This window comes from Falco punctatus (assembly GCF_963210335.1).
Source record: "Falco punctatus genome assembly, chromosome: 9".
NCBI classification, from domain to species: Eukaryota; Metazoa; Chordata; class Aves; order Falconiformes; family Falconidae; genus Falco; species Falco punctatus.
Genome location: NC_137589.1, coordinates 24,217,142 through 24,244,425, shown reverse-complemented (window position 1 = coordinate 24,244,425; position 27,284 = coordinate 24,217,142). Strand labels below are relative to the sequence as shown.

General features: G+C 42.7%; 1 protein-coding gene across 16 annotated transcripts in view; it reads left to right on the top strand.

Moving 5' to 3' along the window:
• The window catches only part of ARHGAP22 (Rho GTPase activating protein 22), a gene marked incomplete at its 5' end in the record, with an annotated part of 163,920 nt that overhangs the window by 110,081 nt on the left and 26,555 nt on the right, over positions 1-27,284 (top strand). For 12 of the 16 annotated variants that reach the window (XR_013930353.1, XR_013930354.1, XR_013930355.1 and 9 more), the window contains one exon: positions 7,400-7,576. Coding sequence is in view for 12 of the 16 variants with exons in the window: in XM_080401590.1 (XP_080257716.1) it covers positions 7,400-7,576 (177 nt within the window). Of the gene's footprint in view, positions 1-249; positions 3,608-7,399; positions 7,577-27,284 lie in introns of those variants that run through there. The other 4 variants (XM_080401581.1, XM_080401588.1, XM_080401586.1 and 1 more) reach the window with 3 other exon arrangements.

Genomic DNA, 27,284 nt, shown 5'->3' with positions numbered 1-27,284 from the left:
GTGAATTAGCCAAGTTAAACTGTACTTTGTGCTCACAATGAGTAGCACATCCCAGGCAGCATAGTAGTCTCCTCTCTGAAATTTCACATCATTGAAAACAAGAAGGCACAAGAGCATTGGAGTACTCTTACAGTAAATATGTTTTTAATGTCAGAAGTGTAACTTAAAAATGACTGTATCTTTTTTACCGAAACTTCTCTTACAGTTCAACCTAAGGCAGATAAGCTGATTTTTTTTTAAATATACTTTAAGTAGACTTAAACATTACAAAACACTGAACACCTGTAAGCAGGTTTTATAAACAGGGGGTTCAAGGTGGAGTTCATGTGCAACACTAGTTGCTTTTCCTTTAAGAGTACTTGAAATTGTTTTTCTCCCTTCCTCTTATCTTGCATCTTTTTTTCTGTTTGCTGTGGTTCCTGGAGTGTGACATCACTTACCAGTGTGTGGCCTACTTGGAATATGGGTTTGTTTATTTTCAAGGTTTTGGTTTATTTGAAGTGATTGGTGGCCTTAACCAGTTCTTCAGTTTAATTAATAGATAAGTCTAGAGTAACACAGCTCACATATTATCAGGAAAGGCATCTCCAGGCAGGAGAGTCAAGCTAACCTGATACAATTTTTATGTATAGAAGACCAAATATTAAACCAAATCTTCATTCCTTGCATATAGTTTTAGTAGTCATACACTTCATCCTGACAACTAAAATAGAGCACTAGCCTTTTTAAGGGTTTTCTGTAGTCCATGTACCAGTACAGAGAAGCTGTAGTCTGCCTCTTCATGTTAAGTCTTGCCAGAATTTTGCATAAGAAACCACAGTTCTAAGATGTAATGTCACTGTTGGCGCTGTTTTAAAGCACTTCAATGGTATCCGAAATCACAGAAGGCATGGGAGGGGACAGCAGATCACAGGGCCTTTGGATTAGTTTATAGGTGGCAGTGGCTTTGGAGTGTTTGCCTGCCTTTGCTTTATTCTCGGGGATGAGGTCTAAGATTTGGACTCTAAAAATCATTTAAGCACTCCTGAAAATCCTCTTCAAGGATTTTAATTGAAAACTGGATCATCGTCTACTTGTAACTGTCATTAAAGCTGGTGGATTGAAAAGCGTTTAAGGAAATTAGGCGTTTATGTTTGACTGAAAAGTCAATGAGATTTTAGTGCTTGCTTGTAAATCCTCCCTGAAGAAAATTTGAACTGTGCCAACTTATGAGATGAATTTACTTAGTACACTAAAAGGTATTTAGGATTTCGCTTTCCTCATTGACACAATCAAACAGTAGTTGAATGTTAGAATCCCCTCAAGCCCCTTCCAAACTGGAAATAAGACACCCCTCACCTACAAAAGTGCATGTTTCTTTAGGTAAAATTGCCATTATGTTGTCCACTGGAACTGAAACATAATAAGTTTATTTTGATTGAAAGCTTGTTTCTTTTACTTGGTCTCCAGACAATTGCCAAACCTCATTTTTTCTAAATTTTATAAGCTTTTTAAGGTATGATCATGTTTACTCTCTCAGCTTCCAAATCAACTTCCAGCTTGGATATCCCATATATAGATGGGTGGCTTGGTGGGGACAGATAGATACAAATACATAAATCAGGGCAAGCACACATCACTGTTTACTGTACTGCTCAATTCATCAGATCATACCCTTGTAGATCTTGTCAGTTTTCCTTATTTTTATCTGTCACTCCTTGACTACTTGAAATTTTTCTTGCTGTTTTTTCTGTTCTCAAATAGCTTAAATGGAGCATTTCAAGATCACTTTTGTATTTACAGCAAGTTTCTCCTTTTGTTAAAGGATCACCCAGGAAAAAAAGCAGAAAAGCAGTAGTTACTGGTTGTAGCAAAGTTTAAACTGCATGCTGACGGCAGGTTAACCCAAGATTCAGGTGTGATAGACAGGGTCTATCTCCAGCATTCAGGCTCTGGGAAAGCTGTGGTTGGGGGAGGGAGTGCTCAGGATAGAGGTTCAGTATTAGCCAGAGTCAAAGGCAATGAATGAAGAAATGGGAGTCGGTTTCAAGTGATTATTCTGAGCACTCTTGATGACCCTTTGCTTACTCACTAATATTTATTTTGTCTCTTTTCATAATCCAAAGATCAAAACTGGGGTTTTGGTGGTGAGGTTATTTTTCCCCTGCTGTGCAAGATTCTCCCCAGTAGAGCTGCTCTTAGTCTGGACAGAATTAATCTACGTAATTTTTCACCTTCTTTCATTACCAGGGAAGTCTCAGAGCCCTGCATCTGATACTCACCTTTAAGACAATCATAAAAAGTAGATCAGGGAAGGTGAACCATTGCAAGTTTTTTTTCAGCTGTGGGTGCTCATTTTTGTCCATTTGTCAAGATCTTTTGTTACTGCTTGTCTGCAATCAAAGGCTTCCTGTCACTACTTGGTTTAGTACTGAGGGCAAAAATGTCAGCTGGGCCTTGTGTTACCCACCAGCCAGCCCTTTCATAATTCAGCCTTGAACTGCCATTTGCCTCCCCGTGTGCTGCAGCAGCATGCATGTGGTCAACTAAATTTCATTCTTACTGAAAATACCACTCTACTATCCACACCAAAGCAATACAAACATGTAAATATATACACGTGTGCCAGTATTTGCAGTTGTGTAAATTTTCATTAGAGTTCATATAATGGCAACACACAAGCACATCAGTAAGCAGAATGATGTAAGAAATGGGCAAAAGGCAAACCAGATGGGGGGGTAGAGGGAAGGGAAATGATCTGGAAAAAAAACCAAAACAACCAAAAAACTGCCAACTTCAGCAAAGTCTGACAGCAGCTTTACTTGAAAGTAGAAGGGTTCCTCCTTCTACATGCAATGGGGCAGGAACATCTACTCGGAAGTCCAGCCCTGTTCTCCCTGAACTTCTGTTTCCATACAAAGGGGATCTAAGGCTTGGTTTCACAAATGTGGGTCTTAAGAAGGTGAAGTTTGTGTGAATGAAGTTCAAGACAAACAAAAAAATCCAACATTTCCTCATTGGAAAGAGGTGTATAAAGGGAGAGATGCAACTGAATGTGTTACAGGTTCTTTGAACAAGAACACAAGGTGGGACTAGTAAAAGTAGCATAATGGCAGCCTTATGCTTTGCATTTTCCAGTGAATGCATGTTAGACTAAGGATGATCAAAAGAGGAAGATTTTTCAGTACATAAGGTCCTGCTGCTGTTGCAGCACTCCATCTGACCTTCAGCAAGTCACTCAGCCCCCAGTCTTTCAGTATTTAATTTTCCCTGTCGCGGAGCATGGGGGCGAGCTGAAAGGAGGGCTGTTGTTAAGGATTAGGAGGTGGCACGTTACTCTGAGGTGAATGCAATACAGCTGACATCAGCAGCAGATGGCTGTGAGGCCATGTGAAATGCAGTTGCACAAACCACATGAGCAGACAGCATATGAGAGCAATTCTGCTAGCTTTAACTAGTCTGGGCCTGGGAGAGAGAGCATTTGTGCAATGCAGTTAGAGGCCTGGAGCTATGCTGTTCCCTCAAGGCAAAAATACCTACCAGTGTATACAAAGCAACTTGGCAAAGGTACCTGGAGAAAGAGGTGGCAAAGCATTGAAGTCAGCTGGGATCTGCAGCCCTTTTGATGGTGAGCAGTAACAAAACAAGTCTCTTAATCTTTATAGGCTGTTACATTTATTGTATGTACTTGTGTGGTTGCTGTTGCTGTCACCTTTCCCAGTCTTGAAGTTGTTTGGTTTCTGTACACCCGGGAAGGAGGCAAATAGTGCTGCCAACTTGCTTTATGGATGGGGTGGAATCCAGTGCATCTTGACCAACATGCACTGGAAATCTGCAGCAGAGCAGGTGACTGAATGCAGGATCCTCTGGTCATAAGTTAATGCTGAAGCAAATGGACTATTCATCCCAAAGTTAAGACCCCTGCTTCTGCCACATCTATTGAGGTGCTTGCACTCTGTGTTTGCAGACAGTTTTATTTTTCCTCTGGTCTGGAGGTGAAAATAGCTTTGAGCAGAAGGACTGGAGTGTGTGCCCGTGGCAATCCTGAGCTACACACAGTTGGTCTCTGAGGTCCAGTCTCTTGTATGGGACCTGGATTTAAAATGGGTGAGAAGCTCTCTTCAAGGGAATAAAAAGCCCTTGCCTGTGTTTAAAATCTTTAGCAGAGTGTTCCTCCCCATTACAGTGCTGAGTAGCCAGAGCACTGTTTGATTCAAACAGTAGAAGCAGCACTTGTGCACTTCAGGGTTAAAGTCTTAATGACAACCATAGTAAGGGCTGGAGCTCTGTTAGTGGCAGAGAAGAGATTTGAATGCAGTATCTGAATGTGAATTTCATGTTGCTGTGAGAGGCAAAACTAAAATTCTGTACCCAAGTGTTTCTACGCAAGAAAGTTTAAAATTGTTTTCCTAAAATAATTCCTGAAGACTAGGGTGTTTGAATTGGTACAACATTGCATTGCCAACTCTAATCTGAGACCCATAACAAGATCCTGTTTGGGTCTTCGCCCAGAAAAGAAAGCATCTGTGAATTTCAGGCAAAATTCTAGACTTCTGAAGGTGTATGTGGTGTTGTTTCCTTGGGTTTTTTTAAGATCTAAGTATTTGAATTTAGCTGTTTCTCATTCTCGTGTTTAGTAAGACTCAAAACCTGTTGAATGTTACAACATAGAGACACATGTCTGAACTCTGCCCTTTAGGGAACTCTAGTTCTGCTTATTGCTTCAAGGATGTAGTGAAAGGAGCCAGATGTGTGAAAAGGAACATGATTAAAATGTTATTTAAAATAAATACTTTATAGTTGGGTCTGCATGCTCTGCCACTGCATATTCATGTCATGCTAACAGGCTTTCTCTAAGAAGCAATTCTGAAGTGCATTCCTGTTTCTAAGCTAGCCTCTGTGTGGAGTTGTCTTCATTTGCTTGTACTTATGTGATAGTCACTACTGAATCTCCCACAGGCAGCTTTGTAGGGTCATGACCTTGCTCCTATTTAAAGTTTCAGTGGGGAAAGCCAACCACAGAGGAGCTGTATGTAGTTTTTGGCAGAGTCTCAGGTCTAGTATACACAAGAATCTTTTTCCCATCCTGTTTTTACAGACTTCACATATAAATGGTTTTTCCCCTAAATGCTTGCATGAAAAAGGCCCACAAAGGTTTAGAAGGCAGTTGGCTGGTCCAAAGTAACACCTTAGGGGAAGGGGAGTTGTCATGTCTCTGTGGCACAGTGATTCAGTAGGAAGATGCTGAGACACCATTTCTGCAGATGTCCAGTAAGAAGTCATCTTCATCCTTCCCTGCTTATTAGGCTTTATATGGCAATCTTTGTATGGGTTGGTTCAACTGTTCTGACTAAACTTGCAGTCTGTACTTAATTCTAAACTAAAATTCTGGTCCCTTGTCCTTTATGGCTTGAGATGGGCAAGATCTCAGCTGGATCACTTTAAATTTAAGAACAGGATCTGGGTTTTACCTTGACCAAGCTCAGTTGTTAGGTGGTGGTGTGACCTATAGAGTACATATTTTTTCGAGACTGTTGCATTCCTTTAAAGAGCTAGCTTGAGCTCAGGCCATCTATCTACCAGATGACAGATCCTGAACCCATGTTTCTGATGTGTGCTAAGGGCTGTGAAAAGCCTTTCTTGCTATATTTCCTGTAATATATTTGGTTGTGAAAGGGCATGGCAATAGGTCTGCCAGGTAAGGTACCAGAACTGGGCCTCGTGGCCTCTGCTTTTACCATGAGGCTGAGTATGTTGGTAAAAGAATTAGTCTTTGACAGGAGTTTCACAGACTGTAATTTCCTGCTCTGACAGTTCTGTATGCAAAGGATGAAGTGTGTCCTCCTTGCAGTGGGTCATGGTGGAACATTGATCTATTCAGATGCCTGCATCCTAGCCTTGAGCTAGAGAGCTGTTCTGCTTCATGTATCTTAAAGAATACAAATCATTCAGTAAAGTAAAAATGGGAGGCTGTCTGAGAGGTTATTATGAGGAAAGAAGCAGAATTTGGATTCCTGTAGGGAACAAGCATCATTACTTTTGTTTCTTAAGCCGCATGTCTAGTCCCAGATAGCTGTTGTCTCTCTTCTTTACTGAAAGATTGCCTCAGTTTCCCAGTTCAGTGAATTGCTTCTAAGAAAGCCACAAAATCCTTCCCAACACATCTCATTTTTCACCTTTTGCTTTGCAAATCAGCGTATGATCCATGAGTATGTCTAGGCCAGGAAACAATTAATAGCAAGAAAAAGTACTTCCTTGGCTTGCGGGCAGCTCCCAGCTTGCTCTTTTCCCCAGATTAGCAAGGATTTAGGAAGCACACATTCTGTGTATGCTAAATCAGTTCTGCGAAACCACTGCATACCATCGTCCTACTCTTATCTCTGAATTCCATGGACAGGCAATCTCAGCTGCTCAGTGCAGCCTGGCAGCTTTAGCTTGCCAGTAGGTACTGAAAGCCATGTAAGCATGGCAATGACAGCAACACAAGGGCTAAGATGTTATCTCCGTAGCAAAGCCAAAGGCAGTTTCCATGGTGATGGAGAAACTCCGTGCCACTAGTGCTGCAGCTGCTGTGTTGGACAGGATTAGTAGCCTTTTTTATACAGAGGCTGCTCTAATAAAGCTTTTATGTATTTATGTTGCCCTCATTAGGTTGTATCTAGCTCTGGAATATACAACAAGGGGTGAGGGGAAGAATTAAAGTGACTGAAAGGAATGCTGATCTAAAAAGGAAAAGGGAAAAGAAGGGTGAAAATGTTGTAAGCCTTGGAGTATCCACAAGTGACAGAGGTATATGACAGCTTAAGTGCAGAATACATGGTATTCTGTGCATTTGACATTCTGGTTAATAGCTGTTAAGCATTAGCTTAACATTAATAGCTCCTAAAGTTCTTATTTCAAGTGGGAGAGTTAGATTCATATCCCCAAGTGTTAACTTCTCTCCAAAATGTTCCTTCTGAATTGGATCAAAAATCAGAATGGGTCTCTTTTTCTATATTGAGACTAGAGATTCCCAGGGACTGAAAGTAAGTAGGTGATCTTTCGACTTCTACATCTCAAGCACTAAAATGTCTTATGATTCACTTGGTCCCTCTTTTCAGTAATAATTTCTCAATAGCTCAGCACAGGTGCATGGAATTCATTTTTTACTCTTCCTGCAGGGTCTTACAGCCTGTGGTTTCACTTATTGCTGGGACAAGAAGTACATCTCCAGCTTTCTACACTGGAAATGTACAATTTGCACTTCTGCTTTGTTCTTCTACCAGCCTGTGCTTTGTGGGTGTTGAGTAGGAACTGTGTGTAAAACTGCTCGATTCAAATAACAATTCAATCATTTTTACCTCAGACTTTTGGTGGTTTTAAACATTGATTGCTCTCTTCTGAAATGGATGCTAAAAGAGATTTTTATTCTGTCTTTCAGGTGGTGCAGGGGACCGGGACAAGATGCCTGTCAATCACGAGGCTTTCCTGCTCATGGCTAATTCCCAGAATGAAATGGAAGATTGGGTGAAAGCCATCCGACGGGTTATATGGGCTCCATTTGGTGGAGGTATTGCAAATAGCTCACACGCACATAAATTAAAACATTTGCCTCAAGGTAAAACATATTCTTGTGATACTAGGATACGTGTAACACTGTAAAATCAGTAAGATGCCTAGATAAGCTCTGGATTGTCTGAAGTGTTTTGCAGCAAGGTGTTTGGGTTGATTCTTAATTTATTTTATTTTGCCAGAAATTGGAAGGGAATTGGGAGGGGAGGGCACATCCAGACTGTATAACTGGCTCAGTCGCAAATGGGTGGTGATAATAAACATATTGCTATCGTCAGTACTCAGTTTTTTTACAGCTAATTATGAACTATTCTGTGGACCTTTCTTATCCTTATGGACCTGAAGAATCATGTCCGGCTATCTCAATTTTCTGCCACAAGGGCAGATGCCCATTTTTACCCTTCGTACAGCCAGAGGAAGCAAAACTTTTCACTTGCCTAATGTAGGGCCCAGTTGAGAAGACATCTACTGGCTTTGGTGGGGATGTAGCCTGAGGAATAACAACAGGGTCAGGCTGAGTGAACACCTGTAAGACAATACAGCTGTTGACAATTCCTGAAGTTAAAATGAACAAAAAATCCAAACTCTTGGTGTTGATATTATACCACAATCTTCAAATTCTCAAATCAGTAGATAAGATAGGAGGTGGTTTTGTAGTTTAGCATAGAACAAGGTTTCATAGATTTTTTTCTTCTGGGTTCGCTGCTGGTGACAGCAGCTACTGGCTTGGTACTGGCCACTCTACGCTTTGAAGTGACTTGTGTGGTACTGATGGAATTCATGCAAATAGTGGTATCGACCTCTTTGGACAGGTAGAGATAAAAAAGTGCCAGATAAAGGCACTTTTGCTTCATTATGCTGAAATGAAGGTATTAGTTTTCATGGTTCTAAGGGAGGGAAAAGTGACCTTGATGCAATTGAGGGAGGCTCAAATACCATAAGGTCACTAAGAAGACCCTGTGTTTGTTAGTAACTTTTACCTCGGGGTTTCTGGGTTTTTTTTCTTTCCAGTGACACAGTTTTGCGTCTCTGTGTGACAGCATTTGTTTTGTATGGAGGAGATGTAATCTCTACTGGTGATGTAATTTTTTTCCTGGGTCCTTCTTTCACTTAGCAGAAAGAGTGTATGTACAAAAGGCAGTTTGTACCTGATTCTGAGAGGTTGCACACAATGCTGTTGTGCTGCGGGCAGAACAAGCCTTTTTCACTAGTAGAAACTGGTCTACTATTATTTCCTCTCAAACACAAGTATGTGCTAGTTTTGCTTTCCTTCTGAAGTCCAGCCCGCAGTGAGGAGTCTTTTAGAATTTGAGCTCAGTGCAGGTCCCTGCAGTTCCTCCATCAGAAGTCTCAGAATCTCATAGATGGTACTTCTGTGGCCATTTGTAGTGAATCTTACAGTGTCTATTTACAGCTTTGCTATGTGCATCAAATAAATACTGTGAGGAAAAAGGAAACATTCAGTCATGACAAATAGTACACGTTCCAGCAACAGCCTCTCGGGGCATGATGTTGTCAGCACTGCTGCTATCAGTGCAAATTTGGCTTCTTTTTTGTTAGTGTTCATGTTTTGTCAGTCTCTTGAAACAGCTCCAGAGCAAGCATCTTCTCTAAAGTATTAAAATAATGAATAACTAAAATACTTAATATTTTAAACCCAAAAACACTAGAATGGCATAAAGTTGGGGATGGATTTCTTTTTTGTTTCTTTATGGGGGCAGTATTGTCCAAATTAATCTGTTCTTTTTCCATACCTCTAAACTTCTCTGCAAAGCTATCAGATAACATTTTGTTTTTCCTATAACGAGGCAGATACTCTTATTCTTACATTTGATTCCAGGAACTGGGGCCTTATGAAATATCAAAAAACATAGAATGAAATCATGAGGATGTGGGAGCAGGTCAGTGCAGCGGGCAATACAGCAGTGCAGGGGGGAAATACAGCAGCTGCTATTCGTTGCTGTTTTCACACACTGCAGATTTGATTTAGTTCCATCAATGTCAGTGTAAAGGCTGCTTTGGCTGTTGGTGAGAGCTGGCTTAAGCCCTGTAGAGGAGAAACACTGCCGTTTGCAGGGCTGGTAAGAAATACAATTGTGTGTTGATGTTTTTCTTCTGTCTGTGGATAAAAACTACCCAAGAACATGGGTGCATCCTGGGCACTCAGCCTTGCCTGAGCTCTCTTCCCTAATACTCAAATGCATCAATCTAAAGCTAGCTTGGCTATGTCTACTTTGCAGTCTAAGTTGCCTGAACAGGTTCTTATGCTATGGTTTCATCGCTTCTCTAGGCTGACTGAAGTGCTAGCTGCTGTCAGGTCTGGTCTTTTCCTACCTTGCATCCATGTGTTCCCATATGTTTCATTGTGCTAATACTAGTGGTTATGCAGCTGTGCAGTAGGAAATGACCTGGCAGGAAAAAAAAGGAGGGAGGATTAGTGTGTAGGTGGACGGGCTCCCAACCCTGCTAACCATGCAGCTGTAGTACTAGTAGTTCCAGCACAATGAAGACACTGGGGAGAGACAATGGGGTGAAGGAGAGATGATGGGATGGAAGAGGGCATGGTTGTTCATTCTGACTTCAACCTAAACATAATTTGGGTTAAAGAAACCATGGAGCTGCATCCTCAGTCTCTTTGAACTTCATAAAGTACAGGAATGTCAATAACCAGGAAATAGTTAAGATACTCAAGCTTTTTTTCCAAATAGTTTTAGCCAGTTTGGGAAAATGATCAAACCTACTCCTCCTCCACCAGAATCAGAGCAGGGCAATTTCTCAGAGTGAAACCCCAGCTTAGCTCAAATGTGGGAGGACAGTAAACATAGTTGCCTCTGTGTTTTAATTGAATAATTTGAACTCTGCTTTGCTACCACCACTAATTGGAAAGCCAAATCTTATCTATCGACACTTTTTAATATATGAAGCTAAAGGGACAGGGGAAGGAATTAGAAAGCAGGCTTCATTATTAATATGTAAATATCCAGCCCTGGAGAAGGTTGATATGGTGTAAAAATGAATTACACCAAGATAAAAGGGGAGGCTTAGCCACACTTTAATCTTTGCTGATGTATTGAAGAAACATAAATCTAAAAGGTTGAGGGTATCTTCTTACATGTTGATGCGGGCTCATGAACTGTGTTTAAAGGTGAACAGCAAAGGCTTCTTAAAATAAAACAGAAAACTCTCCAAAGTTGCTGAGGATCCTGAATTATTAATAGGAGATACATTCAGGCTTAAAAACATATGGAATGTGTGCTTTGAAATACACATCAAATGTGGCCTTAAAATAAAATCCTAGAGTTCTTAAGTCTTTTGAAGAAGAACTATGATGTTTATGGGGAAAATAATTTCTAACAAGTTTCCCTGAGTTTCAGGCTCCTGAATTCTTGAGTCTAGTCCATCTCATTCAGAGCAGAAGATTTTGTAAACAGATTTAAGAGTGCTCTGTATGTTTTACTTATGTCTTTAAGAACAGTTAGTCACAGTGGCTTGATAAAAGTGAGGTTTGGAGCACATTCTGACAGAGCGTGATTCATACTATTCACTATGATCCTTCTTACCTCTGTGACGAATAAATTTTGTTCTGAGTTTACAACGCTAACAGTTTATCTGGAGAATCCTCTGTACCCTACAGTCATGTTGTTCTGCAGCAGCTCTTTAATATGGAGTGTTCACAGCAGTGCCACAGTGCTAAATGCAAAGGGTTTGTGGCTGTGGGCTTGGGTGAGAGTCAGCCCGCCAGTGTCCTCTGAAGGGTGATGTGTTGGAAATGTTTGGTGTAGGTGGAGGGAGAGGAGGTCATTCCTCATTCTGTACGTGTACAGTGGGGCTGTACTTCTAGTCTCAGAAATAGAGCTACTTTGAGGAAATCCCTTTCCATCTACTCACTCCTCAGTTGTCATGTCTTACTCATTTTTGTCTTGCATCAGAAGAAAAATGTAAAATGTCTAAGATGGTATTTTTTGGACATGAGGTACAAAAGTTGAGGGGTTTGGTGCCTGAGTTGAAAGCTGAGTGGCATTACTCTCTCTCACAGCCCAGCACATGACCAACACTGCATGAGGACAGAATCATTCTGTGTTAATCTTGTTTTATGTTTGTATTTGTTTTCTCCTGTTTACATATTCTTTCTTCCCATGAGCAGTTCCTTGCTCCTCTGCCAGAAATGCGTGTCACTGCCCCTTTATTTCTCCACTACTTTTCCCTAATTTCTGCTCCTCCTCATCTCAGTCTTTCATCAGTTCTGCATGGAGGGAAGGTGAAGCAGTTGGAAGGGAAGAGATGTACTTCCTTAAGGCAAACACAGGGCACGTTACCCTGTGGAAAGTAATTGTGCTGCAAGAGCTCCAGGAGTGGTTTCTCCATTCGGGAAAAATAGTAACTTTTTAATTGGTGGGCTCTGATGAAGGGTCCACTGAGGGAGCCACTCTACTATCATTAATTCCAGTTCTATTCTCCAGATATATATAAACCATGATATGTGTCTTATTTTTTCTGTGAGCAAAACAGTGCAGAGAATGTTTTTACTGACAACTGGGGCCCTGTGCAGACCATGTCTTGCATTAGGGGAGAGCTGCAAACTGGGGGACAAGTCTCTGCAATGTAATTTAATACGTGACCCAATGTCATTATGGGTAATGGAAGAATAGCCCTACATAGGCCTAATCAAGGATCCTGTTTTAGATGGGTAAATGTCTTTCAGACAACATCTGGATGACAGCAAAACATGACTGTTTTGAAGGGCCACATATTGGTATTAGATGCATGTCCATGAGGATGCCAGACTGTTTAGGAGCTAGCATGTGATGTTAAGTCTTGGCAGTCTGAGGTTTAATTTATCCACCTGTAAGATGAGGATCTGCCAGTAAGAGCACCATAAGCATAGAATCACATCAGTTAATTTAAAATGCTAAGATACCACAGTAATGAAGAAGAGGGAGGTGGCTTGTTTTCTGCTCAGTGTGAAGACAGAGAGGAGAATTCTGTTCCCTGTCTTGCTGGAGAGCTCCCCCAGTGTGACAATCTCAAGTAGGATTCCTGGCTGGGCCAGGAGGAGCCCCTTCACTAGGCAGCAGGGTGAGCTTCCCTTGTGCAAGCTCCCACAGGTGTGTGGGGAGTCATGCTGGGTGTTTGTTGTGCCTGTCATGATGAGCTGTTATCTCTGCACAGACAGCTGGCGCCTGATGCTGCTTATCAGTGTTTGCTCTTTGGTGGTGTCTCATGCTGGGTGATGGGCCTGAACCAAGAGAAGAGGAAGACAAAGATGATGGGGGGGTTATGAGTTCAAATATCTTCACAGGACTAGGGGATGCATAAATCATCTATGAGGAGGTGCTGGTTAGCCTTACCCCACGCAAAGGTGTCACAAGCGGAGGTTATACTTGTGGGATATAGAAACTGACACAGAGTAGAGCTAAAGTAAGTCGGGAGTGGATCTTGCTGCCAAAACTGCTTACAACAGAAAAAGTTTTAAGATCTAAGATCTGATTAAGTTGTGGGGTTTTTTTTTCTGACTTATTTCTGTCAGACATATCTGGGGCTTCTATTAGTGCTTTATGACCAACATATTTTACCATCATGATGCAGCCTTGAGGTAGGGAAAGATTATTGTTATTTTTTGTAAAGGAGGAATCTGAGGTATTGAGCATCAAGTAACTTGCCTGAGGTCACAATGACTATCTGTAGGACAGACGCTCTGAAGGTATCATGGGATACAATCCTGGAGAGAAGTCTAGGATATCTCGTTGATTTTCAAGGATTACTTCCTCCAAGCTCAAGAACAGGCCTCCCCCACCTGCAGGAAACGAAGCAAAGGTAGCAGGAGGACTGCATGGATCAGGGGTCCTCAAACTTTTTAACCAGGGGGCCGGTGCGCGGATGAAGTGGCAGGCAGTCATCTGCGGCTGCTTGGTTTCCCCCCCCAACCCCCGGTGGGGGGTGGGGGGTGTGTCTTAATACAGGGGGCCAGATTGAGGACCCTGGGGGGCTGTATCCGTCCCGTGGGCCGTAGTCTGAGGACCCCTGGCATGGATGAACAAGGAGCTCCTGACAAAGCTCATACCTAAAAAGGAAGCATAGAAGAAGTGGAAGCAGAAACAGGTGACCTAGGAAGAATATAAAGAAACTGTTTGATCATACAGGAATGGTCTTAGTAAAGTTGAAGCACACCTGGAGTTGAATCTGGTGGGAGCTGTGAAGGGCAACAAGAAGGACTTTTTCAGGCATGTCAACAACAACATGAAGACCAGGGGAAATACGGGCACACTACTGAAATGAGCAGGAGACCTGATAACAAAGGGCATCAAAAAGGCCAAGGTACTCAATGCCTTCTTCACCTCAGAATTTACTGTTAAGATTTGTCTTCATCATTCCCTAGCCCCTGAAGCCAGTGGGAAAGCCTGGAGCAAGGAATACTTCTCAGTAGAGGATGATCAGGTTAGGGAACTTTTAAAGAAAATGGATATACCCGAGTCCATGGGACCTGATGAGATGCATCCACACATGCTGAGGGAGCTGGCCAATGCATGAGGCTACTCTTGATAATCTTTGAAAAGACATGGTGACTGGGGGAGGTCCCTAAAGACTCCTAACTTCAAGAAGGGTAAGAATGAGGACCTAGGGAAGAAAGCTTGTCAGCCTCACCTCTGTTCCTGGGAAAGTGATGGAGCAGACAAACACAGAAATAGTTTCCAAACATATTAAGGTCAAAAAGGTGACCGAGAGTAGTCAGCATGGATCTATGGAGGGGAAGTTACGCTTGACCAACCTGATAGCCTTCTGTGATGAAATCATGGATGAGGGAACAGCAGTGATTACTGTTTGTCTCAACTTTAGCAAAGCTTTCAGGACTGTCTCCTGTAATAACCTCATTTACAAGTTCATAAAGTACAGCCTAGATAAATAGACAGTGAGGTGTATTGAAAGCTGGCTGAAGTGCTCTGCTCAAAGCCCGAAGTCCATCTGAAGGCCAGTCATTAATAGTACACCCCAGAGGCTAATACTGGTGCCAGTACAATGTAACAGTTTCATTAATGACCTGGGACAGAGTACACCCTCAGCAAGCTTGCAGGTAATATTGGGAAGAATGATTGGTGCATCAGACAGTTGTGCCATCATTCAGAGAGGCCTTGACGGGCTAGAGAAATGAGTGGACAGGAACCCCATAAAATTCAACAAACTAATGCAAAGTCCTGCACCTGGGGATGAATAAACCTAGGCAGCAGTACATGCTGGGAGCTGACCAGCTGGAAAGCAGCTTTGCAGAGAAGCACCTGGGATGCTGTTGGACAAGTTGAACATGAGCCAGCAATGTACCCTTGTGGCAAAGAATGCCAGCGGAATCCTGGGTTGCATTAAGAAGAGCATTGCAAGCAGATTGAGGGAGATGAGCCTTCCCCTCAGCATTAGCAAGATCATGTCTGGAGTGTTTTGCCAGTTCTGGGTTCCCCAGGACAAGAAAGATTTGGGCTTACCAGAGGGAGTCCAGTGAAAGGCCACTAAGACGATTAAAAGATTGCGGCAAGTGAAATACTAGAGAAGCTGAGGAGGCTGGGCTTGTTTAGCCTGGAGAAGTTTCAGAGTGGATCTTATCAGTGTGTATAAATACTTGATGGAAGGGTGTAAAACTAAAAGCAAAACTAAAGCATGTCAAGGGCAAAAGGTGTTCCTTACTGACTTTTGATGATCCTACATTTACAAGTCAGATGGCTGCTCCACTTCCATATACAATTTGTAACTTTCATGTCTCTCTAGTTCACTCCTTGTATATAATTCACCTTTAAAGCTGTTGGCTAAGGGCTTTAAGTGCCATTCAGTACCAGTGCCCAAGCTTATCTGGGCTCTGAGTGGAGACTATGCAGTAACCTGGTCATTGTGGAGCAGCAATGGGTATTCTCAGAGCACTGTGTTAGGGCTTGTTAGAGAGGCAAGTCCCCTGCTACTGGTTTCAAAGACCCCAGGCAGCAGCACGAGTTCTGTGCTGCAATGCTGTATCTCCAGCTGTCATTAACCAGCTTAGTTTGGTTGTATGGATGAAGGATGTAGTTTGGCATCAGGTGGATGGATCTGTAGTACTTTGTTGGTGTGGACAGTCCTGGGCACCAAAGAGCAGGCCTGCATCCAGTGCTGGGGAATGACTGGCGACTGAGCAAGAATCCTTCTGAGTGCCTCTGCTCAACTAGATAGGACACAGAGAAAAACTATAAATAGAAATTACTTCTGTTACATATTTAGGTGAGAAGGGTAAAGCTGTTCATGGGATTTGCTTGATTAAATGTCTCGGTTGAGAAACTTTGATAAAACAAAATGTCACATGGGAATGTTTGCATTTGGATGAAATTTGTGCTACAAAAGACTTTTCAAGCTCAGGGTAGAACTTTTAATACAAGCTCTTCCCTGAATTAATCTTGTACTCCAGAGGTTGTGTAAGCAGTTAAGATGTAAAATCTATCCGATTTAAACCCCTTCCTCAAAAAACAACAAAAAAAAATTACTTTGAAAAGGGTCTTGGAAAAGAGAAGTTTGCAGGAAGCTCTGATGGATAAAATTATTACAAATATAAGGAGGATTTGAACTGTGCACAGTCATGTGGTTTGAACCAGGAAAAAGAAGCGTTTCATGTAGTGCACAAATAAATTACAAAACTCATTGTCACAAGATGTGGAAACAAAAATAATAAATGGATTCAAAATAGAATTGGATGAGTTCACAGAAGATAAGTCCACCTGAGCTATCAAAGAAAAACTTCTGGAGGGAGTCATTAGCTTCATATACCTTGTATTGCTAAGAGCAATCCAGCTTCAGAATAAATAAGGCAGGGCTTGTGTTTGCTTCAATAACAGATTGTTTTCTTCTTCTCTTCAGCTAGGAAGTGCCATGGAGAAGTGATGGTGGCTGTGCATTTGTTACATTGTTGGTGGCTACTGCCTGTAGCATGTAGTCTGACCAGTACCATCTCCTTCGCTGGTGTTTTCTCAGTGAGAGCATTCCTGTAATAGTAAGATTCATGCTTGATGTTTGAAAGCTGACAGTCTTTAAAACAGCAATGATTCTCACTGTATATCCTGGCAGTGTATGATTAATGGGACAAACATGTTCCTGTGGTGTTTCTCAGCTTGCAGGCAAGTATTTTAATTTCTCTGTATTAGTCCTTTGATGAGTGTTATGAGGATATGCCCTTACTGAAGGGGAATGGTAGTCTGCCTCTTGCAAGTTGCAATTTTAACCATTTAGGAGCTGAAGACAAAGACATTCACCATGTGTCTTTTTTCCTACATCCTTTGTAAAGGTTACGCTTCTACCCCCTTTAGTTGCTCTTTTTTTTATTCTCCTCCATCATCACGTAATTGGTCTTGTAATTTCCCCTTCCTACCTTCCGAGCTGCAGGTCAGGGAAGGGAACATTCAGCCCCTGACCTCTTCTAGAACTGTTCCTGAAAGACTAGCAGATTCACTGAAATGTGTTACCCATTTTACAAGTTTGAGCTAAATTCCATGTTCTCTCCAAGCACGGTCAGTCAAGTTTGGCTGTTGTTAGAGCTTAGTCCATGATCTTATGCTTGGATGGTGAAAGTGTAAGTTATGCTTTATATTGACTGATGATTTTAATTGGATAGTGGAGGATAAAGGTAATTAGCTAACAGATTTTCATCATTGGATGGGTTTGAGGAAGCAACAAAGTGACACTATACACAATTTACTTGGTACGGAGTTTTACGATTGTAGGTTATAGAGATATTTATGATGAAGTTTGATTTGGGTAAGCAGCCATGTGTTCAATGTTGATCCTGTCTGATCCTCAGTGACTGATTGTGCTGTGCCTAGGTTATCAGCCTCTCAGGCTTGAGATATGGGAAGGCTTGAGGCCATAAGCTTGTTTGGTCTTCTGAATGGATAAAGGGGCTGACCTTCTAAATTTTGGTTGTAAATCTAGGTCACAGGCTCTGCCAGGTTCCAGAATGGCCAGAAATCCTGGTGGCTCATTTCATTCTGTACAAGACGAGGATCAGCAACAGGTTTTAGACTCTGTGATCCTTATGTTCAAACCCACAGCTGGAATTCTCATCTTTCTGTAGTGATGAGACACTGTGGTGGCAACAATCATGTTACATCATAACTACTTTTTACTTATTAACACCCAGAATTTTTGTAAAACTCTTCTGTGCAGTGGGGACATCAACATGCAGTGAACTTGGAAGAGAAAATCTGCTGGTCAGATGCTTTCTACAGACAGAGCTTCAGTCAAGCCTATGAAATCTATTAAATGTAGACAGGCATGTGCAAGACCCAGTAAATAAAAAGTTCTGTAAAAGTTTTTCTTATGTTGTGGGGAGAAAGAAGTTTTCCAGGGCACATTTGCCCAGGTCATTGCTTGCTAAAAGGTGTTTTTTGTTGCTCTTGATGTTTCATTCTCTAAATGCTTCTTGCCTTTGTTTAGAGAGAAATAGACCAATAAACACAGGGGTTTAGCTCTGGATTCAAAATGCTGTGGTTAAGTGATGTTAGGTCTGTTTATCATCTTTTCTCTGTGAGCAAACAGTTACAATCTCAATTTAGAGCATAAAGTGGTCAGAGTCCATGGCAGGGTAATTTACAGTGCTGCTTAATTCCTTTCCTGACATGTTTTAGAGAGATGGGAAGACACCTCACACAGGTTAAGCAGAATCTACTCTGACAGAAGGACGAACATAGCTATTTGCTAACCTTTTAACCCAGGATGAACTGGTTTATCAATCAGTAAGCAGAAGCCTGTTCATTCTCAAAATATTTTATTTTACCAGTGAAGGTTGAGACCCCAGCCTAGACAGGGGAGGGGTGTGGGGACATCATTTTGTTCAGAGGAGGATCTCTCCAAAGTGTTTGGAGAGGGAGGAAACTGGAAGGAAAATTTTCGCTACAGAGGACATGCTGACATACTGTTGAAATCTTTCCTGCTGGGTTCAGCCCTGTGACTGATCACCTGTAGCCATTTCACTGCCAGCTTTCAACAGATACAAGATGTTCAAATGCCCGTGTTTGCCTAGGTTAAAAAGTGAGTCTGTACAAGGCTCAACTTACTTGAAAACTAGAGAACTTCAGCTCTTATTCTAACTTTGATATGAGGTCCTTTCTGTACAAATAGATGAAGCAATTTCCTAGATCTGAGCTCCCTCAGACAGGTCCACTGGAGTATATCTGTATATTAGCTAATACTCTGTGTAAGACAGTGTCTAAAAATACTCACACCCTATGGCACTTGCTAGAGCTGTGCAAGCCAACAAGTTTGCTCACAATCAGAGATGAGGAGGAATATTTTCTGAGTTCATGTGGGTTCACCATTCCTGTCTGTTGCAACCAGATTCAAGACTGAATTTGACCTGAGTTAGATGCCAAGCCTGAGACATGCCTGGATTTTCAGAGGTTGTGTGAGCTGTAGTGAACTTCCCAGCCAGTCTCAGGGCTTGTAGTGACATGTACAGGCAGGATGCTTTCTCCCTGTTCTGGTACCTGCAGCAGAATAACTGCAGTGGTGCTAGTTCATGAGAGCATTACTAGAACTCTCTTCATACGATGGTGCCAGGAAAGAAAATGCCTGCAGCTCCACAGCAAACAAAATTCTGTGAGACTTACTCCCTGAACAGTTTTAGTAACCTAAGTTGTTATTTAGAAAACAAGGGTTGGCCAGTGGTAAACTTCTCTACAACTAAACAAACTCACAGCAATGGGGAAAGAGGGATTTCAGACTCCATTACCCCTTCTTTCCTTGGCACGTGTACGGGGAGAGCTCCAGGTGAAAATGTTGATGGTAGTTTATATGTAATTTGGACAGCTTTCTGGATTTTAATGCTATTCTTGCAGTATCAAGTGTACTTCTGGAGTCTGCAGCCCCTGCAATCCAGTGATTATGTGTGAATCTTGGATTTCATTTTTCAGAAATGTGGTTAACAGAGAAAGCAGGATCCAAGTGTGACCTGGGAATTCAAAACACAAATCAAATATTTATATTTAGTGATTTTTACTCCAGTCTTATATTCTGTGGTCTAAGTCATGATTTTTAACATGATACTTTGAAAGGGATTGAGAATTGTTTCATATAAGGAGATAGGTGGTAACTGTGGAGTGTGTAGATATGGAGCGCAATGTTGTGTTCTTCTCGCAGGACACCTATAGCTGCAAAGTTAACCATGTGCAGGGAATAACACTGAAGCAGCTGTCGTTTTATGCTTTAATTGTGATGCTCATGTAAGCAAGCATGTGCTCCTTTTTTCTTTCACCAGAGAGCTGTGTTTGCTCTTTCTCTGGGGAAGAGTTTGCATTGTCTTTGTCATCTCTCATGCAACTCACAGTATTATAAGCTATGCTGAAGTCTAACCATGCTTTGAGTCATGCTGTGTCCTTGGCCACAGAGAGGCTGTGAATTTCACAGGTTAATTAGGCTTTGCGTATAACAATATTCACGTTAAACAACATGACTTTCTATTTCATTGGATACCTTCTTGTTCTGGTGTTTTGAAAGGTGGAAAACAGAAATGGAGAAGTGAATGGAAGAATAAATGTCTGCATTTTCTGTCTCCTGGGCTCCCGTCCCAAGCGTTGAGTCCCAGGCTCCATAATGTTATTTGCAGACGTGACGCTAATTTTGAGGCATTGTTCCAGGGATTAGTGCCAAAAAAATCCTGATGGTGTCTCAGCCATTCAGAAGAGGATTGGTCGTGCTCACCAGTTAGCACTGTGGGCAGCCTCTCCCTAACCTGCAGCCTGCTGTGTTCACCACAGGCGAAGAGGGGATAATAAAAGGGTGAAGAACACCCAGGATCTCATTTGTAATTTTTATTTAAGGATCTCCATTGCTTTTCAGATATTCTTTAGTGGGCTTTAAATACTGTCCAGTGTATTGTCTGGGCTTTTGGTGTCTATTTTTGCAATTGTGCAATACCTTGCTACTCAAAATATACCTTGAATAGCTAAGGGGAATACCTTACTATCTTGCTACTCAATAACTAGAGCTTTTGATCCTAGTGCTGCCATGACCTGTATTGAGAGACAGTCTTTTGATCAAAACAGAGAATGTAGAGACATAGTTTGATCTCAAGTTTCATGAGTTGTGGAACAACACTGTCTCAGCGACTGGGATATCAGAGCCTGACGTGTGTTCAAACTGAGCCACCGTGTAGGTAAGGAAGTGGCGGGCCACTAAGTTCAGATGAGCATGGTCTGTACAGTGACCACAAAATGGTATTTTAATAACAGAAGCAGAAGAGCAGTTGCAGACAGGGATAAGTCGTTGGGTGGTTTTGGTTTGGGGTTTTTTTTCTGCAGAGGGAAATGAAGTTAGCCAAACTTGATAAAATTCCCCAGAAGTTTGGCGGAAGCTTGGTGCAAAGGTTTTGAGTGGTGACTGCTGCAGATCTGCAATCACATGAGTGCATTTTGTAAATGGGATGGAGGGCTGACCTGTGTATAACTGCATGAGGCATTGTGTGATAAGTGTTTTTCTTAACTACAGGCTTCTTACCCTGAGACCAGAGGCTGAGGGGGTGAATATTTTACTGCAAGTAAGTCCTGGGGAATTGGTTCACATGTGAGGAGCCTGTAGTTCCCTCCTCTACCAGTTATGCAGCTGAGCTATTGAGCATCAGACAACTTCTCTGTAAAAAGCAGAGGGTGTAAGCACAAAAAAGGTGCACAGGTCAAAGACTAGCTTTTCCTAAGCTGTGTAAAACTTTCCAATGTATCCCAGAGCTGTGGAGGTACTCTCAGAGTATGCGAAGGCTAAAGTGGGGGTATGTCCCCTCCAAAATGAGGTTTCTGCTTCTGGTGCTTTGCAAGCAGAACAGAGGCCAGACCGGGGCACCAAGTTGCCTGCAGCACAACTAACATTGCCTGTATCAGGAAGGGATCCAGAGTGTGGCATGCAGACAGCAACTGTTGCTCAGCTTTTCCAGCTATCTAGAATAGATCTGACAAGCAATTAGAGCATGAATATATTACAGAGCCGATGGGGGATGCCTTTGTTAAAACTTGTGACCCATACTTAGCTGCTGTTTACATTGGCGGCAGCTTCGAGGGTGGGCAAGACCCTACCTGCCTGTCTTTCTACTCTCTCCTTCCCCATGCGGAGGGAGCTGGGAAGCTCTGCACCTCATTGGATATTTCAAATGCTTTCTGCACAAGTCATAATTAATGTCGAGTTGCGGAGCTAAGACCAGATGTGCTGCTGAGATTATCTCCCAGGGCAGATCGGCTGCTCTCCACTCCGTAGCGCTGGGTGAATGGAAAGCTGCCAGTGCTGGGACTCAGAATGTGTCTGATGCCTGAAGTCAGGACTTTCTTTCTCTGCCGCTCCTGCTGTCTGACACTGCCTGGTTTCTGCTTAAAGCTCAGTGCCTGTCATGTAGCGGAGTGCTGCACAAGGACGAGAGGTATGAGATGATTTTCCGAGTTTAGATTTAGAGGAAAAGCAGATATTTGAGCTTAGCCTCAGACAAGCTAGGAATCTAAAAAAGGATCTGACTTTACAAAGGGGGAAAGAGTGGGAAGGACCCGGTTTATGGCCAAAAATACCTACTGGATGCCAGTCTAACATTTGAAGATAGTTCTGAGGAGGTGCATTTCTGCTTGCTTTTACATAAAATATTTAAATGGTCGTACGTGGATGAAAGCAATCGGCTCCTAGTATATGGAGGCTGTTCTTTGTGGGGAATGGGGTCAGAAGACACCACATTCTACCACAGACCCGTTTGTGTGGCCTTGGGCAAGTTACTTTTTTCTGCTTGATTCCTAGTTATCTGTTGTTTCCTTTCCTTTCCCTCATTCTCACATGTTTTGTCTGGCTGGATCGTTTAGTCGTTGGGAACTATCTTTTCTTAGGCTTGTACAGCTCCTAATGCGGAACTTCTTTTCCAGTTGCTGCTACAGTAATTCACAAAGTGTGTGCTTGGGTGGGCCAGGGGAGGGGAAACAGGAGTTATAGGTTTGTGTGTGTTTTGTGCTATGGAAGCATATGCATTTCTGAATGTCTGCCCATGATTTGTTCTCAGCGCTTTCATGTGTGAGAGGGACAGATAAATGGGAGCCTAAGTATGAATGTGGGAAGGTAAAAGCAGATGCTTACCTGTGCAGGTGAGCACGTACACAATATTTATATCCGTAAACTGCCTGTCTGTGAGGCACCACATGCATGCGCGGGTGTATGTACTGCTGTAGAGCAGCATCCAGGTCTGTGCTTGATTATCTTCCTGCACATCTTTTAACGTGAGCGTGTGTGTACTAAGCTCTATGTACAGCTGACACAGGAGTGTCTGGACTTTTCCTGCTTTAAGCACATACAAAGTCCTCAGTCCTCCTGTAAAGAAAAATCTACTCGGGAACTGACTTTATTATCTCTGTCTTCAGTTTATTTTGGTTGAAATCAGAGCTCTGATGAGGAAAAATGAAGCAGGGAGCATATATTTTCCTGCCCACTGCATGTCTGGACAGCATAGCTGAATGTATAGACTTTGTATGCCTGGAGCTGGTGGGTGAGCTATTCAGGCCAGGACAGAGAGCTTGTCTGTGTCTTAGTCAGTACATCATTCCTGGCTCGCTTTTTCCACAAAGAGCCACCTAAATCTTTAAAGAACAGAGACAGCTTGTTGGAGTAGAGGAAAGAAATTCTGTAGCTCTGCTAGCCCATTATTTTAGTATCTCTTGAGTCTTTCTGAGATTAAAGATGTGGTCCCAGGCATGCTGGGGTTTTTTCTGCTTTGAAACCAAATAAAAGAGCCTAGCTATAGATAAGGGTCTGACAAGGAAAGTTAACCCTTGGGTTGATAGTAGCTTTTGACTTTATTTCCAGCCTAACTCTGTCTGGGAGTGTGACTGGATGGCACTGGCTCTACTTCTTCTGAATGAAAAGAAAGACTTTAATGTCTTCCAGCAGGATCATCAAATGGAGTGAAATGCTGCCAAGTTCAGTCTGAGCTGCTGGCCCCAGTGATTAAAAACAGGCCTGTGCCTTGAGCCGGCGGATGAGGCTGTGTGTGACTGGCTCCACATTCGCTTTTCCTTGCAAGGCAGGGCAATCCCTGTCCAGCCCAGCAATGCTGTCATATCCTGGTAGTTTCAGGGACATTTTACTACATGTTTTACAAGCTCTTCTGAGACCTAGCTGAAGCAAGATGAGCTTTACAGAGCTAGCAGAACACCACCTTCTCAGTCTGTCCTGTTTAACCCTGGGAGACTGAAGTAGGTGCATCTGCTATGTCTCTTGCCAGTGTAGCTGTAAGAGCCCTAGCAGTAATTTTACTGAGAGTAGACTTCATCAAGGCCCCCCCAGCAGATGTCTAGATGAAAGATTTCCACAAGCCCAGAACTGTCAACAGCTCCAGCTTGCCTTTGACAGTCCCTTTCCAGCCCTACTCCAAAGATATCTCTTAGCTTGCTTCTTCTCTGAACCCTAACACCAATTTCCTCTCCTAAGCTATGGACAAGATGTGCAGCCACTGCACAGATAAATGGTTTCTCCAAGGCCAGCTTTTCAGCCCCACTCTAACTGCAGCTGTCTACTTTCTAAACTGCAACCCTAATGCTCTTACTGCCAGAAGACCTGGGCAGGGAGCAATCTTTCTTCTGAGCAGTGGCTGGAGGGGGTCCTTCTCTATGGCTCAGCAAAAGAAAAAAAAAATAGGGCATAGAGCTGCAGTGTAATTGCAGCTGCAAAGGGAAAGGTGCAGTTACCAACAGACCTGGCTTGGGTGATATATTTAATCTGTGCAGTGCTTGGTGACTTCTAGTGCTTCCATGGAAAATTAAGGTTCAGCATTGAGAGGGAGAGAAAACTTAGGTCTGCAATTGGAGTTGGGCTGGAGTGGGACTCCCGCACCAAAGTGCGAGGCAGCTAGGAGAGCTGGGCTGAGATGTGTCTTTCACCCTGGCAATGGCTTCAGGGTCTTTTCTTCCCCTCAGCCAAAAATGACCTGTGAGGGCTGTGTGATGTCACCTGCACAGCCCTTCGGCACACGGGAAGTAACCCGCACTTGTGCCAGCTCCTTTCAGTCATCATAGTTAGGTCAGCTTCATCCCCAGTCATCCCAGCCTTGGTTTTATGGCTGGTGTTTCTTGTTACCTATTTGAAATGGTGCGAAGGGAGGTGAGTAGTATTGCAGAAGAAGAATACTACAGCGCCTTTGTTTCCTCCGAAGATCGCTGTTTCCATCCAGGAGAAAAAGGTGTTACCAACGTCTGTGCTTGAGAAGGTGGAAAGACAGGGTCCCCAGCATCTGGTTCTGCAGCAGACACCCATAGTAATGTTAATACTGTGCTTGTGAAAGGTCCATCTGCTGCTCCTTCTGAATCTCAAAGCAGGTCACCCTTCTATCTCTATCTGTTATCTTAGCACCACATTCCTTAACCTCTGTGTCAGTGGTCTCTGGCTGCAGTCAACTTGTTACCCAGGAGTCATTGACAGTACCTACAGACAGGTACTGCTCATGTGATCCAAGTTGACCAGGAAGGCAAGGACTGATGTTGCTTGAAATGTATTAGAGCATGTTGCTGCCCACAGACCAACCATGGCCAGGGAAAAGTAGACAAAGCTTCACACTGCAAGTGGAGATTATGCGTGCAGTTTTTTGTGTGCTTGCTTATGTGTGGGTCTGACACTGCCTTTGTCCTTGCTCTTAGTTAAGTCTAGAACAGCAGCACATGAATTTCTGGAAAAAACATTATGTCTGTGCCCTGTACTTGGGGAATGCAAGAGCATTTACCCCTTTCCCAGAGCCTTCTCTAAACAGGCCCTTTAGGAAACAGCTGTGATTCAACATGCAGAGATCTGAGAAAACAGGACTTGTATCCTGTAATTGCCCTGGCATCTACCACAGCCTGACCTTTCTAAACCTCTGTGTCTTGCATGTAGGAGAGTGAATACTATGTATATATACTCAAGAATACTCAAAATATGTATTTTAAGGAAATAGATGGATTTGGTGGGAGGAAGTCTGGCTGGAGATTGATGATAGCGTATGGAGGTTTTTATGTCTAAGGGTCTGACCCAAACTTGTTGCAACTCATACTGAAGAACTTTGGTTTGCATTGGCCTGTGTCCCAGGATCAAATGTTCAGGTCAGAAGAAGAAAGGGAAATGGTCACTAGCAGAACAACATGAGGGAAGTTGGACAGGTGTGCTGCAGGACACATGTTCCTGCTCAGCTTTTCACAGCTGAGGGGCCTGCACTTGGCTTGCACTTCTTGTTAGCTGGATCATTCCTGTGTGTATTTACTATGATATGCAATATTGAGAGTTCGTCCCCTATAAGCAGGATCAGCAGAGAGGCTGAGAGCTGAACAGGCCGTGGACACTTCACTTTTTCAGCTATGATCTGGATTTGGAAGTTAGCTGAGAAACTTGGTGGAAAAAGTTGCTCTTTCATGGCTTTCCAGCCTCTGTAAGTGCCCTGGAAACAGTTTGACAATGCTGAGCCCCACATACCAAGCAGTTCTGCTGTGCCCCATCATGACGGTAGGGATTATGTGATGAGATTACAAAGCAACCTGTGCAAAACCAGGAAGAGATTCCCTGTCCTAGAATGTGACTTCAGAGACACCCATCTCAGTGAAAATTCAAACAGATTAGAGAACTAGAAAGCCTTTATTCTGCAAGAAAGCCAATGTTCACAGTGATAAAGGTAAGTCACACCCATGCTCCAGGACATGCCCTCCTGACAGGATAAGGAGGGAATTTTCTTTGAAACTTTTCATGGCCCTTCAGCTCTGACACTGTAAAGCAGTTGTGTAGGCTACAGTGGTAAGGAAGGTTTCTGTCTTCTATTGTGTAACAAACTGGCAGGGAAAGGAAAATTGGACTTTAGGATGCTTCTTGCGTATTTCATTCAGGGAGTTGAAACTGGTTGTGAAAGGTTTATTTCACTGAGGATTCAGCAGGGTTGGACTAAATATAGAAAGCAGCTATGGTTTGGCATGGTGTCTCCCATGAATGACAGTGAATGGAGGTTAGGAAGCTTCCTACCAGAAGTTATTATCCTCCCATGAATATAGCCCTAAAAACCGGAAAATATGATTGCCAGCAGGAACGTAAGTAGTGCCTTAGGAAAACCAAGTCCCCTGGCCTTGTATAAGCACATGCATGCATCCATTAAACACTGCTTTTGGTTGTTGCTTGTGAATACAGTGTAACTCCAATATTGCATGCTGGGTTTTTTTCAGACCTGCAGGATTAACTGACTGCTGAGTGCATGATCTAAAGCTCCTTCATATCAGTGGAGGGCTTCCTGTTCCTTTGAGAAACCTTTGAATATAATTTTCTGTCTGCTATAGGCCTGGTCTTATCTTATATTGTGTAGATTCTGGGATTTTTTTACTGAATTCTTATTACCAAAATATGGTTAACTTGGATGCTATCCTCCCGAACTCCACCACACATTGTAGGGTGCTAGAGTTAGGGTTTCAGAATACAATTCAGTGGCTGCTCTTTCAGATGGAGCACTCTCCTAGTGGCAGGGACTGAGGCAAGATCTCTGGGTCTTACAGCCTGAGCCCCTTCCATGTTGTCAAAAATACCTGGTGCCCATAGTGGCATTCAGCAGCAGGTACCAGGAACTCCAATTTCCCTAAAGAAAGAGAGACAGTGCTTCATACTTGGTGATATATGTCTACAGTAGATCTGACTAATTACCTAGGCCGGTCTATTTTTAGAGTCTCTGGTGCTTCCAGTATTTTCAAGGTGCAAGAAGTACAGCGTACACATTTTAGTAGGAAGGGCAATGTATTTTGCATGCATTT